Below are 16,471 nucleotides of genomic sequence, written 5' to 3'. Positions count from 1 at the left end.
TGATTCTTGTTTTTATTAATGGAGTGCACAGTTTATTTTATTTGACAAAAATGTTTTGAAAATTTATATTTAGTAGATCAGCAATCTGTTCTGGATCCTGGGTTATTTCACCGTTTGATTGTCGCAGAGTTTTTATATAGTCTATTACATATAGTTGTGAATTCATATATCTATATTATACTTTTGGGAATATTTTCGCCTTGCAATGGAAATTTCAAATGAAATTCTTTTTGGTAATTGTTTATATTGGTTACAAAGATTTAAACTTTTTCATTTACTAGGGCAAGTTCTTTATCTTAAATTCTGTTTTTCTCTAATGAATGAGATAAGTTCTTTGTTCAGGTATAGTTTCTTTGATGATGAATTTGCGGTACTTATAGGAACATATAAGTTACACGCTTCTTCAGTATAATGAATTAACTCATCATACATTTCTTGAACATTCTTGGTATGAAAACACTGAAGCCAATCGACACTTGTAAGGAAATCATTAATGTTATTGTAATCTGCTTTTCTATATAAAAATTTTTTTCTTCTGTATTTTTATTCATTGTTTTATTTTTAAGAACAAAATCAAAATACAATAGCAAATGACCCCTGGGTATGTTTCCTAAAATAAATTTACTATCAATGGCACTTATATTTGCTGACTGAGTAGTGAATATTAAATCTAAAATATTTACAGCAGATTTATTTGTAATTTGAAATGTTGGTATGTTAACATGCTGATATAAGCAATTGTCATTTATTATTTTATAAAATTCGTGCTCAATTTCTGACGATTCTTTAATTGAACTTATTAAACTATTGGACCAACTTATCCCAGGAAAATTAAAATCACCAACTTTGATTAGATCTTTATAACATTTTTGGTTAACATATTCTTTAGCAATTTTAAGTACGTTTTCAATATCAATCATATCTGTGAAGTCATAAGGTCTATAAATACATCCAATAAGATACTTATCATTACCGAACTTCAAAACAGCCAGACATGCTCAATTTGAGTCAATCTAGATCTGTTATCGTTAAGTTCACATGAAGTAATTTTGCTGTCAATATAAATACATACACCTCCACCTCGACGACCATCGTATCAGAGAGAAGTATGTTTAAACCATGTTTCAATAATGGCAATTATCTTAGATTTGTAAGTTGCAGCTACTAGTTTAAATTCGTCAAACTTTTTGTCAAGAGATGTGGCATTAAGGTGAATGCAACTTATTTTTTCAACACTACTCATAGATAACAGACAATTAGTCTTACTATCTAACTTCAATTGGTTTCTTTTTAGATTTGTACCTGATTTCCAAGGATACCATAGCAAAAGGGATCCGTCTCCTTAAAGGATCCGTTTCCTTAAGGGCATTTTTCAGTTTATTTGCTCTATTCTCAGTATGAAATCCTGTTGCCGTTCAGCCTCTGTTAATATAGATATTTTTAAAACTTGGAAGCAATTTTAATTTTTTTTTGATGAAATAAGTATTTTGTTTCGAAGATTGGAATCAGCCAAGTAAAACAACAATGGGCCCGGTTTGCTAAATATTTTACTTTTTAATCGTTTCAGATTTTCAAAACTTATGTCTTGAACTCTAATTTCTGTAAGTATTTCCAAGACTTTTGCTTTATTTTTAACTACTTTATCATCTAAAGAAAGTTTATTGGATTCTCCATAAATTATTATTGAATTCTCCATAAATTATTATAATTTTAGCTCTCATTTTACGTTCATTTAACTCATTTATAGAAGAATTTGCTACTGTAAGTTGATCACTTAGCTTTTTAGTTTGTTGTCCTGATTTTTGAACTTGAATCCAATTATTTGTGCTAGATTGCTTGTCTAAAGAGCTTGTTTAAGCAATGTCATTTTTTCAACTGATTTATTAATTCTGTATTAACTACTTTTTTTGACTCTAACAGTTGCAAGCGCTTGTACTTTTTATTTTCGTTCTGCGCTATATTATTTATTCGATCAGAAAGTGATAAGAGAAACTGTGAAACTTAAAAATTAGGTTGCAGCTAAATTGATCCACACCACTCATGCAATAATTTTGAAGCTGCTGAATAATTTTTTTGTCCAAAGGCAGGCCAGTTTTCTTCAGCCAAAAACAGACAGTCCATTATTTGATGTAGGAGGGCTACCACCCTTTACAGTGGGTTACCTCCTGGTCGAGAATAATAATTATTATTATGTTTATCCTTATTACACAGGGACTTATTAACACAAATAGAACTGTTAGTTTTTTTGTATTTTTTTCCATAGATTACTTAAATTAAGCCTAGAGAAAGTATACAGTTTGCCAAATGTACATTAGATATGTTAAAGAGTATATTTGCTCATGGCTCACCTTTCTTTAAGATGACATTTAAGATGTCTTCTTACTTTAAGACGACATTGTCATCTTAGAGTTACACACAACACCTATATTTAATTACGTTTGAATTTTAAATCCTGTAATATAAAACGTTTTATTGTATAAAAAACTTATAAAAAAACGATGATAAAATTTTTCTGTACATTAAAACTTTTGCTTGTTGTTTAACATCCTGTTGTGTACCAAAACGTTAAGGAAAGATCTGAAGAAAAATATTGCGTTTAGGCTAAAAAACGATGACTTAGAAGTCACGCATGTTTAGACTTTGTCAAATTAACTGATGTTATACTTTAATTTAAAATAGACGCTAATACATCAAACTACGATTCAAAAAAATAATGATAATGCTTATCCCGCTTTCTGAATACAAGCAACTCTGTTGATTCAGGGAAGAATATTTCCAATCATTTTGGATGGTCTTCGACGACGACAACCAATTTAAACAAAATTAAATGATAAACTTACAAAACAATAAAAATCATTAGTTTCTATCAAAACAAATGAATACAGTATATATCTTATAAATCATTTTTTATTTTATCTATTAACGTTATTTAAAGAAAAGGTTTAAAAAAGATTTAAAAATAGTATATATACTACGAAAAACTAAAATAGATACTACGTTTTTATTAAATGCTTATGAAACGAATGATCACTAGAAACTTTTTCTATTCTAATTCTAACATGAAGAGTGATTCTATTAGAAAAAAAAAAGATTTTGTTTGAACCAATAATTTACAAAAAGTTAATAGAGTTATTTCGAACAAAAAACTTAAACCGTGTCAAGAAAAATCAAACTAAATATATTTTGAAATAAGTCATAACATTTTAGGGAAATTTATAGTACAAGTACTAATATAAAGTAAATACCTGAATATACAACACAACGTTATAGACAATGATGAAAATTGTAATACTAATTGATATCAATAATAATAATTACAATCATGACAATAATAATAATAAAAGTAATAAGAACAATAATAACAACAAAAATAACAACAATATTAATAATAATAATAATAATAACAATAATAATAATAACAATAATAATAATAATAATAATAATAATAATAATAATAATAAGAAGAAGAAGAAGAAGAAGAAGAAGAAGAAGTAGTATAGTAACAATAATGATAACAGTTATAATAAAAGGAGAATTTCACAAATAAAGGCAATAACAAATATATATATATATATATATATATATATATATATATATATATATATATATATATATACATCTGTGTGTGCACTAAAATTTACCCGACTAAATTGTGTCAAATACCCGACTAAATTCGTAAAAAAACCGACTATAACTTGAAAATCACCTTCTTGAAAGTGAAGGGGGGGGGGGGGTAGTTAGCTCATTGCTATAGCTAAAAGCAAAAGATATCTTTTTAGCTGAAAGTAATCTTGACGCATCTGTAGATTGTGTTCATGGTTATGAAAGATGTATTTCAATAAAAGATGTATTTTTAAAATTTACAAGAGTTTTTGTTCAGCAAAAATGCTGAACAAAAACTCGTGTAAATTTTAAAAATAAATTTAAATGGAATGATTATAATAGAAACGCTACAATTAAAGCCATCATTATCCTAGACATTCGTACGTTAAAATTTTGCACTAAAACTATTTTATTAGACAGTTTACAGCTTTTACAGGCTCTAAACTAATATTACTGAAATTTTACCAATTACAAAGCAAAATGTTTTAACAAAAAAGATGATACCATTGCAATTAAATGAGCCACGATTGCAAACCATTTGCACTTTATTTCACACTTTTTTTCTTTTTAAAAAAAAAGTGTTTGAAACTATTTTTCGTGTAATAGTGTAATTCCCAGCCGGCAAAAAAACGTTTTTAAAACGTTGTAAAAACGTTATTAGAAACGTTGCAAAAAAGTTATGCATTGGTTGCATAAGTAACACCTAAAAACGTTTTTCAACAACGAATTTGCAACGTTTTTTTAGCGACGAATCCTCAACGTTATTTAGGGTCGTATTCAAAAACATTTTTTACTTTTATATTTATAAATACGATTTGTATGTATGCATGTATGTATGTATGTTTGTATGTATGTATGTATGTATGTATGTATGTATGTATGTATGTATGTATGTATGTATGTATGTATGTATGTATGTATGTATGTATGTATGTATGTATGTATGTATGTATGTATGTATGTATGTATGTATGTATGTATGTATGTATGTATGTATGTATGTATGTATGTATGTATGTATGTATGTATGTATGTATGTATGTATGTATGTATGTATGTATGTATGTATTTATGTATTTATGTATGTATGTATGTATGTATGTATGTATGTATGTATGTATGTATGTATGTATGTATGTATGTATGTATGTATGTATGTATGTATGTATGTATGTATGTATGTATGTATGTATGTATGTATGTATGTATGCATGTATGTATTTATGTATTAACTTACACACACATACATATATAAATATAGAAAGTTTTCGAGCACAAGGCTAAGAATTCTTAGCCTCTTAAATTGTCTTGTTTTAAAACACAAACGCATAAACTAGGGTGCATTTAGCCACATTAACCAATTAAAGTTAAAACTCGCACATAAAAAAGATTTATTCTGAAAAATGAATGCTTCAAAAAGTTATCTTGACAAATTGATTTGGTTTGCAACATCGATTTGTTAGAGTCAGATGATGATGTTGTGCGGACAGTTTGACATTTAGTCCCACCTGGTCTATACGGAGCATATCTTAGACACCTCTATATTGCATTTCTTATTTGATTTTCGTTAGTCTCTGTAAAAGTGTTTTAAACAGCATCTGAAAACATATATGAAGTACTTATACTCATCAAAAGATAAACTATTATTTTTAAAAAAAGAGTAAACTCTGTAACTGAAGCATAAAACAAGAAAACTTTTTAAAATTGTGCACATAGCAAATAGTCACATTCAAAAACAGTGTAAAATAAAAAATACAAATTATAGTTCCTTTAGAAATTTAAGTGATAACAAACTTCTTTATATGCAAACAAAATATCATCATACCTTTAAGAACAGGAAAGATTGCCATTTCTTGGAAAGTGATTTTATTCTTTGTTTTTTCTTTGACACACAGCTGGCTCATTACCCAATTACTCATTAATCTAGAAATTATAATTTATCAAACTTTATAGAATGATGATATGATAGCTAATGTAATAACATTTTGTACACTAATAAACATAGAAACAACTTCCTGAATTTAATATCTATACCGCTTCATCATTGCAAATACCATGCCAATATCTGCATCATGACCACCGACACGTGAAAGCTGCTGTAACTATTATATATACAACAGTATATTTAGTATAATATATAGTATATTTAGTATATATAAAAAATATAATAGTATATTATATATATAATAGTATATAATTGCATGTACAAATACCTTTGAATACAAATAAAAACACTTTATTACATTGAAACATCACATAGACAACTTAAGCTGCAATCAATAACTAATAAAGTAATTATATGTTCAATATTATTACTAACCACATTAAGTCGAACAGCCTTTTCGCTAAGGTCTTATCAAAGGCATAAAATTCCTCTAATTGTGTTGATTGTACCAAAGTTACTTTCTCAGGATTATTGGATCTTTTTAGAATTTCTTTTATTTCCATCAGCAGGAGTAAAACCCGCTATTGAAATTCTACATAAATTTACAACATGCAATTAAGTAATTAACAATTTTCAGCATACCACTAGGTCTAATGCATATTCATAAAAAGAAAATAATACACTCACTCTCTTGTGCCAATAAAAATGATTGATTTATGTTTGCCTGAGATGTAGAAGCTAAGACTTCATCATCATAATCACTTTCCCTGTCTTCATTAGGCTCTTCATCATATCCAGCTTGTCTTTTAAATGTGGATGGTTCTGGATGTTCATTCTGGCTGCGACTAACTGCAGTACTCTAATAAATTATAATAACTAGTTGTTCTTTGTAAACTTACAAAATCTAAGATCTTAATCTTATACAGTCATGACCATATATATTGAAATTATCATTGCTTTATATTTTGTTTATATAACGACATTTTTAGTGCATCCTTGTTAAATTTTTAATAAACATTTACCCTAAATTTTTTACTTTGTGGTGGAATTATTGCAAGCCTTATAACTGTCTAAAACAAAAAATTTCATGTAGACTAAAGTCCCTTGCAGTTTTTTTAATCTTAAATGCTTAAATATTTTTACTTATCTAAAAACAAAAATCTTTTGTTGATAAAACCACAACAGTAAATAAGTTTCTTTTTAAGAAATAATAACACAATAATAACACAAAGCAAACAACGCAACTATCATATCAAGTAGCAATCTATCAAGAAATTAAAGAAATAAAATTTTAGTAAATTTTACTATAAAAATTTTTTCTGGCACAACTCAATAATCTGATTAGTAAAACAAGATTGATTAAACAACCCTAAATTTTAGAAATAATAAATAAAAACTCTGTATAACAAAATTTATGAATAAAGCATTAAAAAGCATTATAACTGATCTTATTATACTAATTAAAAAACCAAGTTATCCCAGTTCCAAAACAACACTTAGTGAATATTTAATTTTTAAGCAATTTAATACATATTGATGAAAAAATTATTGTAGTTGAACTTTTAACAAATCTTGAATGATTAAAGATAACTTTCTATTCCATTTCTGACAGGCATCATAACATATCCATCAGCTATTGGCAAACAAACAGCCTTACATTTGACATTACACTTTTGGACAAAAATTGCAATTATAGCATCTGCTGCTTTAAAATGTAAAACACTTAATAATGTTGAGCTACATGGCCTAAATTAAAACTCTTTTCCTTGGCCTATTGCATAAATATCACAAATAAAACCATCTTTAACAACTTCTTGTACAACAGCAAAGTTATCTTGCTTAAATACATGAATCACTTGATAAATGCGAATTTGCTGTTATTTTTATTTCATTTTGATTACTTTCTTTTTTTCTTCCTACTAACTAACTATATTCCCACTACTATTTCTTCAAGTCTTTTTACAACCTGTACTAGCGGGTTAGGTCCACTGCGAACTAGACGTTTTAATGATTGTAAGAAATTTTCAAATGGAAAAGAAGACAATTGATTTAAACTACATTGACAGTGTCTAAGATCATCACCAAGGTGTAACAGATTGTGAACATTATACACACAGAAATTTTGTCCGTATAACTGACTGGCTTCCTAACAAAATGCATAAGTTTTTCTGCATACTGTAAAAGAGGCACACTCTTTTCTATATTATCAGTTAAGTATATAGTCATTGAAATAGACAATGCAAGAAAATGTTGGTAAATATTTGGATTAATTACATCTTTTAAAATAACTGGACCAGTATTTAGAAGAAATTGTCTTAGTTCGGTGGCTTTCCATCTCTTACTTCTGCTAATGACCTCGGCTTTCGTGCAAATTCTGATGGTATATAGCATCTTATGTTGATTAATAGTTCAGATATCTGATTCAGCTGAATATAGAAATTTTGCAGCATGCAGGACCCTCTTTCCAAAACTTTAACATCCTTTTTAGCACACCAAAGCAAACAGTATGCATGTAGTCTAAAATAAAACCTGTCACACAGGGGAATGACAGTTCCATTAAGAAATATTATTCTGGTGAATACCTTATAAACGTATTTTATAAATTCTTCATTTGTTCGTTTTCTATAGACAGCTTCATCATTATCATAAACAATACAATTGTCAATACGTCTACCTTTTATTTGACATCTTTCACAAGCATTGTAACCACCATGGCTCTTTATACATTTTAAATAAGACCGAGCTGGTGCATCACAAATAAATGCTAGTATGGACACAGAAAATATCTTATTAATGTAGCAAATGTTATCTGACTTCAACTTTTTGTATTCAGAAGTAAAATCTGATAAAAATTCTTGAACAGAATATGGTTTACCCTTCCATAAAACAAACATACCACAAAAAGCCTATAGTTTTTAATACAGCACAAAATTGGCCAGAAATTATTAGCTGATAATTTTTTTTAATGGTAAACCATCAGCATTAACCTTTAGTTGAATTACATGTTGGTCATTAACAAATGCTGGATTTTCTTTTAAAAATTGCACTATTGTATTTTCTAGACCAAAGTAATAGTAACTTCCTCCACATTTATTTAAACATGGTATAATTGAGGGAGTCATTTGACGAAGAGTGCGACTATCTTTTGGCAAACTTAAACCGTGCTTTCTTAAAATACTGAGCAAACTATCTGCATGCTCTCTGCTACATTGACTATCTACAAGCCAACTAGCTAACTCAGTCTGCAGGTTTTCATTTCTTTTTAGGACATCAATATTGTTTTCAAGCTCAAGCTCATTTTCTGTACTAATGTCTGTGTCAGTATCAAACTCTGAACTTAAATCAGTTACATCACTGAGGCTTAATGTAGGTGAGTGGTCTTTAATTAACACTTTATAGTGATCATGATCACTTTCTGTTTCGTTTATAAGCCTTTTCACTTGTTTGCTTATTCTACGATAAGTCTTTAAATAATTTCGTCGAGATATCTAATGCAAAAAGATAATATACATATACATCCAACAGGGGGTACTTGCAATAAGTGGGGCTTTTAAAAACAACATTTAAAAAATAGTATCAAATAGTTAATTTTCGTTAACTTGTACACAGACTTGTTTACATTTATGTAAACTTATGGCAAAAAAACTTTCATTTACAATTTCATAACCCATTTACAAACTTATAATCTAGTTTATAATATTTATAATATCGAAAAGTAAAAAAGCTAAAAAAAAATAAATAATAAAATGCATTAATTCTATGGAGATATCATGCTTTAAAGCAATCATATATGATAATTGAATCATATGTGATTCAAATGAACTGCTGTAATTACAGCAGTTCTTAAGTACAGCAGCTGCCTGCTGATTCAATTATCATATATGATTGCTTTAAAGCATGATATCTCCATAGAATTAATGCATTTTATTCAACGTTTTTAATTTAATTAAATTCCAGCATATGCTGTAATTTAATTATAGTTATAACTATAATTACAGCATATGCTGTAACTATAGTTATAACGATCGTTAGTTAACTATAGTTAATATAATATAGTTAACCATATGTGGTTACAATTCAACGTTTTAAAAACGTTGATACATTGTTAGTTAACTAACGATGTATCAACGTTTTTAAAACGTTGAATTGTAACGTTAGCGCGCGCAACCTATACGCAGCGTTTCGATAACGTTTTTTGCCGGCTGGGTTCTTTTCCGTGTAATTCTTTTTGTTTTTTCGTCTTTTTTTGTTTTTTGTCCGGATTAGGCGCAATAGGATCAAGTCAAATGTTTAAAGAACGTCAAGGGGGTTAAAGCAATTTCAACTAAACTTTATTTAAAAATTCGAAGATTCAATAAGTTATGGACCAAAAATCATTTTTTTTCTATAACTATTTCTTTTGTTTACCATAAACATTTAGTTTGAAACACATTTATAAACATTTTTTTTTCAAGGTTTCAAATTCAGATTATTATTAAAGTAATTTTTACAGTTTTTGTATAAATTTATAGTTTTGCACACATTTTTTATTTAAAATATATTAAATCAACTTTTTATTTGAAATTAATGCATGTGACACCGCAGATGCAAAAAGGAAAGAGTCAGGTAACCATAGAAACTAGACAGTTCAGATTAACATAATTGGACATAAATAAATAATATCTTTACATTTTCCATCTAATGAATTAATAAAAGCTAAACCATAAATATGTATAAATAAAAAACTCTTTTAAAAATAAATAACTCACAATATTTCCCTAATTTACACTTAAAAATAAAATAATCTTAAAAAAAATGTATACATTAACCGCTTAAAAAAATATTTGAAGGTTTTACGGTATTTTGGAGTGTTGTAATATTTCAACTTATATATAAGCCCATAAAAAACTTTAATACAAAAAAATATAAATGAAAGAGTTAAAAAAAAAAAAAAAACGTGAAAAAATAAAGAAAAACAATCCACAAAAAATCGGAGGGTTTTTTCATTGCAACCTAATTTTTAAGTTTCTTTCGCTTAGTTCCTCCTCTGAGTTCGCAATGATTAAATTTGGATGGTCTGACATTGCTTTTTTAGCTTGATAGGCTTCTTTTTTAATAGCTATATCTAATTCTTCTGGTATGTCAGGAACTAAGAAGTCAATAAATTTGTGGGTCGCAAACACAAAATGCTGCAATAAAAAAAATATTAATTTTACAATTTAAGTCTGAAAATCAGTCGATGATATGTAACCTCCTTTTTTTGCTTTACAAGGTATTTTTTTCTAAAAAATGTACTTAGTAGAAAAAATATTCTTTGAATGATTCCTAGAATAATTCCAAGAATAATTTCTAGAATGATTCCTTAAATGATTCTGAGAATGATTATAAATAATTTTTTTTTAAAACAAGTTCATAAATAATCCTTCACTATTCTTTAATCTTTAACAACAATGAGGTAGAAAATAAAACACGTTTTCAATGCGATACATTTTTTGCTATATATTTGCTATATATTTTATATTTTGCTACTGTTATATTTAATTAAAAATTTAATATTTTATGAAGAAGAAAATAACCATTTTAGAAATCATTCTCAGAATCTTTTCTTTACAAAACATATTTTATGAAAAAATCTTCTTATAAATCAAAAAAAAAAAAACAACAACTGAAAGGTAACATGATCAATCATTTAATAATTGATGATAATTTAACATATAGACAGCAATGACATTGACTTACTTCAAACACAATAACAAAACCTAACTTCATGGCTAACAAATGCCAGTAAAATGCAGTTAACCGACCTTCTTCGTCACGAAAATCACGATACCTATGATGAAAAAAACCCCCTAAAAAATATTATCAACCAAAAACTTAAAAAATCAAAGTAAAAAAAAAAAAAAATTAGAACATTTTATTAAAAAGAACTTATAGGTATTTCTTATATGTTATATTAATTTTATATGTCTATAGTATTTTTTATAATTTTATTTATATATATTGTTACCAATTATATCATAGAATATGTGCACTGAAAAATTAAATTTTATTTATCAAAATGTTGTCGTATAAAATTACTGTTATCTGTAGTTTATTTTCAACAACAAATCCATAAATGAGGAAATTTCTTCAAATTTTTAGTGATATTTAAAAAAAATTAAAATTAAAAAAAAAAAAAGTTTTTCTAAAACTAAGGCATTACTTTTGTTTTTGAATGTAAATTCCCTCACCAGATCAAAATCATGGATTCACCGCTTACAACAATATAATCAAACATTCTGTTTTATTAGCAATATTATCTATATTATTACCTGCAAGGTTGTAAAGTTGTATTGTGTGGTGACACTGCTAATGAATAATTTAAATAGCCTTCCAAAGAGCCATTTGGTGATATTGATGATCGATAAAGTAATTTTGGTAAAAAGTTTGAAGTAAATGCAATTAGAAATGCCTATAATTTTCAAAAAAATAATATATGAAATAAACCATTAAAACACACATCAACTATGGCCATTAAATGTTGCACATTTTTTTACAATAGAGTTTTATAGGAGAACCATTATTTAAAGGAGAACCATTAATAACTATGAGGTGGTCAGAGGGTATGCCAGAGTAATGAGGAATACTTGCGTGACAAAAGTAAACCAATGAGTAGAAAGTAAATTTAAAAGTAACATCTTACCTCCCCCCCTCCCCCAACAGAAATGCACTTCTTTTTTATATTAAACTAAAATTATTTTTTTCATACTTAGCTGTTTTTAAAGATTTATAGCAATACAAATAAAATATAAAAACAAATAAAAGAAAAAGAACAAATAAATATTTTTTAATAGAAACTATGTGAAATATGTTCTTCTAACAAATAAGCAGGATATTTTTGAAATAGGTTTGGGTATTGCTTACGCAAAAATGCTTAAAAAATTTGCAATACACTTATTGCGGTTAAAAAAACAATCAAGCCACAATGGTTTTTGGCGCGCAATTTGTTCATTATTGTCAAAAAATGTTCTTAAATTAAAAAAAAAGTTATTTCATATATACTACATATTTCAATAGTTTTTTATACAAGTGCAATTTTGTAAATACTATTGTAATTTTTTTATGCTCTGCAGTTTAATGAAACAAATAAAACAGACATATTTTTATTAAAACACAGATTTTTAAATATCAAGGTTTTATATATCAAATATGCACTTTCGAAAAACTATTGAAGAAATATATTTTTATATTTAGAGTTCAACAACTTAATAATTATTATTTCTTTTTATTTATGTTTATTTTTTAAACAAAAGTCTTGATAAAACTTATAAGCACTTTTTATGCTAAATTATGCTAAATTTCAAAATATTTTAAAAACCTCTGAAAAGTCATAAAAATTCCAGATACAACACAAAAAAGTAAAAGTCACTGCGCTCATATTTAGCTCATCTTAGGTTTTCAAAGCGCTTAAAGCACTTAAAGACACTTGCAAGAAACAAAATTAAAATATTTGTCTTATAAAAAGAAAGTTGTTTAAAAAATATAATTAAGTTAAACTTTGTTTTTTATATTCAAATGCAAATTTTAAAACTTGAATGATATAAAACATTTGAGTTCAAATAATACACTTAAGGATGTTGTATTAAATTTAATTAAAAATCCTACAAAATTTTGGAATATTCTAATACAGCTATAACAAAACAAACAAACATAAAAAGATATATAGCTTTATGTGTAATTGTGTTAACAAGTTAATGAAATTCTTTTTATTTTGGATTTAAAAAATAGAAAGAATTTCATTAACATAACATACAGGTTTTATTTTAATGGATTGATAAAATCAATCCATTAAAATAACAAACAACATTTCACACAACATTTCACACAACATTTCACACAACATTTCATACAACATTTCATCAACTATAAGAAGTTCTTTGGGCATGAGCAGATTCTTCTAAACATATTTTCATTGTTTTATTTAACAAAAGTTTAAATTTGACAAAATTTTCACAAAATTATTTGAGCACTTATCATTTTTAAATAAAATATTAAAATTGTAAAAAATCGTTCTACTACTGCATTTTCTTCTTATTGCAATGAAGTTTTAATATAAAAGATTTTTAGTACATTAATAGTTTTGGCTACGCAAAACTTGTAACACTTCTGGCTGATTAGTAAAGTTTAAAAAAATCAAACTTTGAATAAAATAAAAGCAAATCAAAATAATAAACATACATTTGATATAACAGCAATCTTAGCCACAGCATCCAATATATCATACCATATTCCTAAATCTTGCGCTCTGTCTGCTATTGGTCGCCTTGTTTCACATATCAACTTGTTTGAATCAATACGAATTTCAAATATGTTGTTTGCGAGAGCAAAAAATGGCGCCAATGGGAATGCTGCCACAAAGATAGTTATAAAGCCAAACTGAATAACTAAAAAATATATTTCAAGTTAGAAACAATTCAGAAACAATGTTTGTGATTGTAGATTGTATATAGCATAGTTAATAATGGTGCAGGTAAATTAAGTATTTTTGAAAAATCAATTTAAAAATGTGTTTAAATAGCCTCAAACATATGAGTTTATCAAATGTTTTATAAGCAGATGGCTCTCAAGCACACACTTTTCAGTAACTTCGAATCTCTTGTGGTTCACTACCACAGTTTTTTTAAAAAAATTCTAGTAATAGCCAAATAAATATTGATAGAAATTTTAGACAAAAAATTATGATTTAAAAATTTTTAAACAATATATTTAAAAATAAAAAAAATCAACAAAAAGTTAAAAAAAGAGCTTAATAAATACATTTTTTTTTAAATTAAATACAAACAAAATAATGCAATTCAATCAATTATTTACCCATTGTTAATGGTAATTAATTTACCATTTTCAAATACAAATTAATCATTATTGAATTGTATTTGAAAATGTAAAAACTGAAAAAGAAAAAAAACAAACAGATATTCACTTTTGGCATAAGATCTGTTAAAACAGATCAAAATAAAACACATAAAATATCAAAATTTTATGTAGCAATATAAAAATTACTTTTTACAGAGACAAAACAAAAAAGTTATTTACAACAAAAAAATGTGCTCATTTTCTAAATTATTTATTTTCTCTTACACCTGTTTGAGCAAAAAAATCAAAATATAGTTTTGCTAAATATGGCAGTGGTGGAGCAGTAAAACACTAGTTTTGCAAAAGCAAAAGGTTTAGAATTCTAAACCCACCACATCCTTAAAAACACTAGGAAAAAAAATTGTTCTTAATCTTTACATGTTTTTAATGTCTCTGTATTTAAAATTACGTGCAGGCTTTCTCTATTTATTGATTACAATATTATTTTTATATTTTTATAATATTGATTATATATTAGATTTTATTTTTATTAATATCATTTATCAACAAATTATGACTGTCATTATATTTATTCTTTTTTTTTTTATTGAATTTTTTTGAAAAACCTTCCATAAACCATAATTGATAATTCTAATTATAAATAGTCCAGTCAATGTTCAAAGCGCATAGTTACTATTGTTAGTATGCATATTTGCTATTATTAGTGGGTTTAACCCCTTAACTGTGTCGTAGATTTAAAAATTACTGTCTCTATTACGGAAAATATATTTGTTCAGGATTATTTCAAGTTGTTTACTTTATCTTTGTAAAGTGCTTTGTAAATTGTTAACGTTTTGTTAAAATAAAAAGTTTCATTTAATGGAATAATCCGTCAGACACAGTTAAGAGGTAATGGCTATTGTTAGTACGCTTAGTTACTATTGTTAGTGCGCTTAGTTACCATTGTTGGTGTGCTTAGTGATTTTTAGTTTTTATGTTCTGCTTTGGAATTCAACAAAACAAACTTTTTTCAAAACTGGAAAAATACTGCATTTATTTTAAATCTCATTTTTTTTTACATTATTTCAAGTATTTCAATTTTCCTGTTTAATCTTTTTGTTATAGTTTTTTTAGCAGTTTTGTTTTTATTTATATTTTTATATCAATTTAAAAAAATATAGTGTTCTGGTCAGGAAAACCAACAAGCATCTTTTCTATCATTTACTAAAATCTATTGAAATAGACTAATAAGTATATAAATAGTAGGTTTGGAACAGACTTACCGTGACCCATATTAAGGGTTGCTGCTTTTTAATTTACTCTGTTTTTAGATTTTCTATGTTTACTAAAAAAATATTGAAATGAAGAGACCATATAAAGAATAATTTAAGAAAAGTTTTGAAACGGACTTTACATGACCCATTTTCTGGGTCTGGACAGTTAGTATATCTAATAATCTAGTTTATGACGCAAGCCTTCTAGATTATGATGCAAGCTTTCTGATCCACTAAAAATTCAAATAAAGTAGTATAAAAATTTTAAAAATATTATCTACCCATTTCTAAGTATTCTGCAAAAAGCCCTTCATTCTCCACAAGCTCATAATCATCTTCCCATCTTGGTTTCAATTCAATTGTTTTCTTTCCTCTCTTTCTTTTTTTCCATTTCTGCTTGATAAGTCTATTGAAAATTTTGAAAACTTTTGAAAGATTTTTATTTATTAACATTGTCTTTATTTAGTACAAATACTAAATAAAAATATTGTTTAATATAAATAAAATGTAAAAACATACGGTATCATGACTTCTTGAACGTTTCCAATCATTTGCTTGCCTACCATAATAATAACAAGTTGTTGTGCAAGTTCAACCAAGCAACCTCCAGGCCCACACTATAATAAACAGTTCTATTCACTTTGATTTTAATAAATTTTGCTTATATTATATTTCTAATTTTAAAATTTAGTTAAGTGCACTTTTACAAATATTTTTGTTTGAGAAATACTAAAATGTATATTTTAAAACATATTTTAGAATAAAGACTGCATGGAACGATAATGATCTATTGATGATATATGATATGGGAATGATAATGATCTATTGATAATATGTGATTTTAGAATTTTGAAATATTACGAGAACCAATCAATCAATTTTGATAATTTTTTATTTG

At 26.4% G+C, this 16,471-nt stretch overlaps 1 protein-coding gene across 2 annotated transcripts in view; it reads right to left on the bottom strand.

Moving 5' to 3' along the window:
* Nucleotides 1–10,096: 10,096 nt before the first annotated feature.
* LOC136081652 (anoctamin-7-like) overlaps nt 10,097–16,471 on the bottom strand; it is a 42,224-nt gene continuing 35,849 nt past the window's right edge. For both annotated transcript variants that reach the window (XM_065799236.1, XM_065799237.1), the window contains 6 exons: nt 16,093–16,190; nt 15,855–15,979; nt 13,685–13,890; nt 11,779–11,918; nt 11,207–11,297; nt 10,097–10,656 (listed from right to left, as the gene is read on the bottom strand). In XM_065799236.1, coding sequence (XP_065655308.1) covers nt 10,471–10,656; nt 11,207–11,297; nt 11,779–11,918; nt 13,685–13,890; nt 15,855–15,979; nt 16,093–16,190 — 846 coding nt within the window. In that variant the 3' untranslated portion in view covers nt 10,097–10,470. The remainder of the gene's footprint in view (nt 10,657–11,206; nt 11,298–11,778; nt 11,919–13,684; nt 13,891–15,854; nt 15,980–16,092; nt 16,191–16,471) is intronic.

Source organism: Hydra vulgaris, chromosome 06, assembly GCF_038396675.1.
Source record: "Hydra vulgaris chromosome 06, alternate assembly HydraT2T_AEP".
In the NCBI taxonomy this organism is placed as follows: Eukaryota; Metazoa; Cnidaria; class Hydrozoa; order Anthoathecata; family Hydridae; genus Hydra; species Hydra vulgaris.
This window is presented reverse-complemented; position numbering and strand designations above follow the sequence as displayed.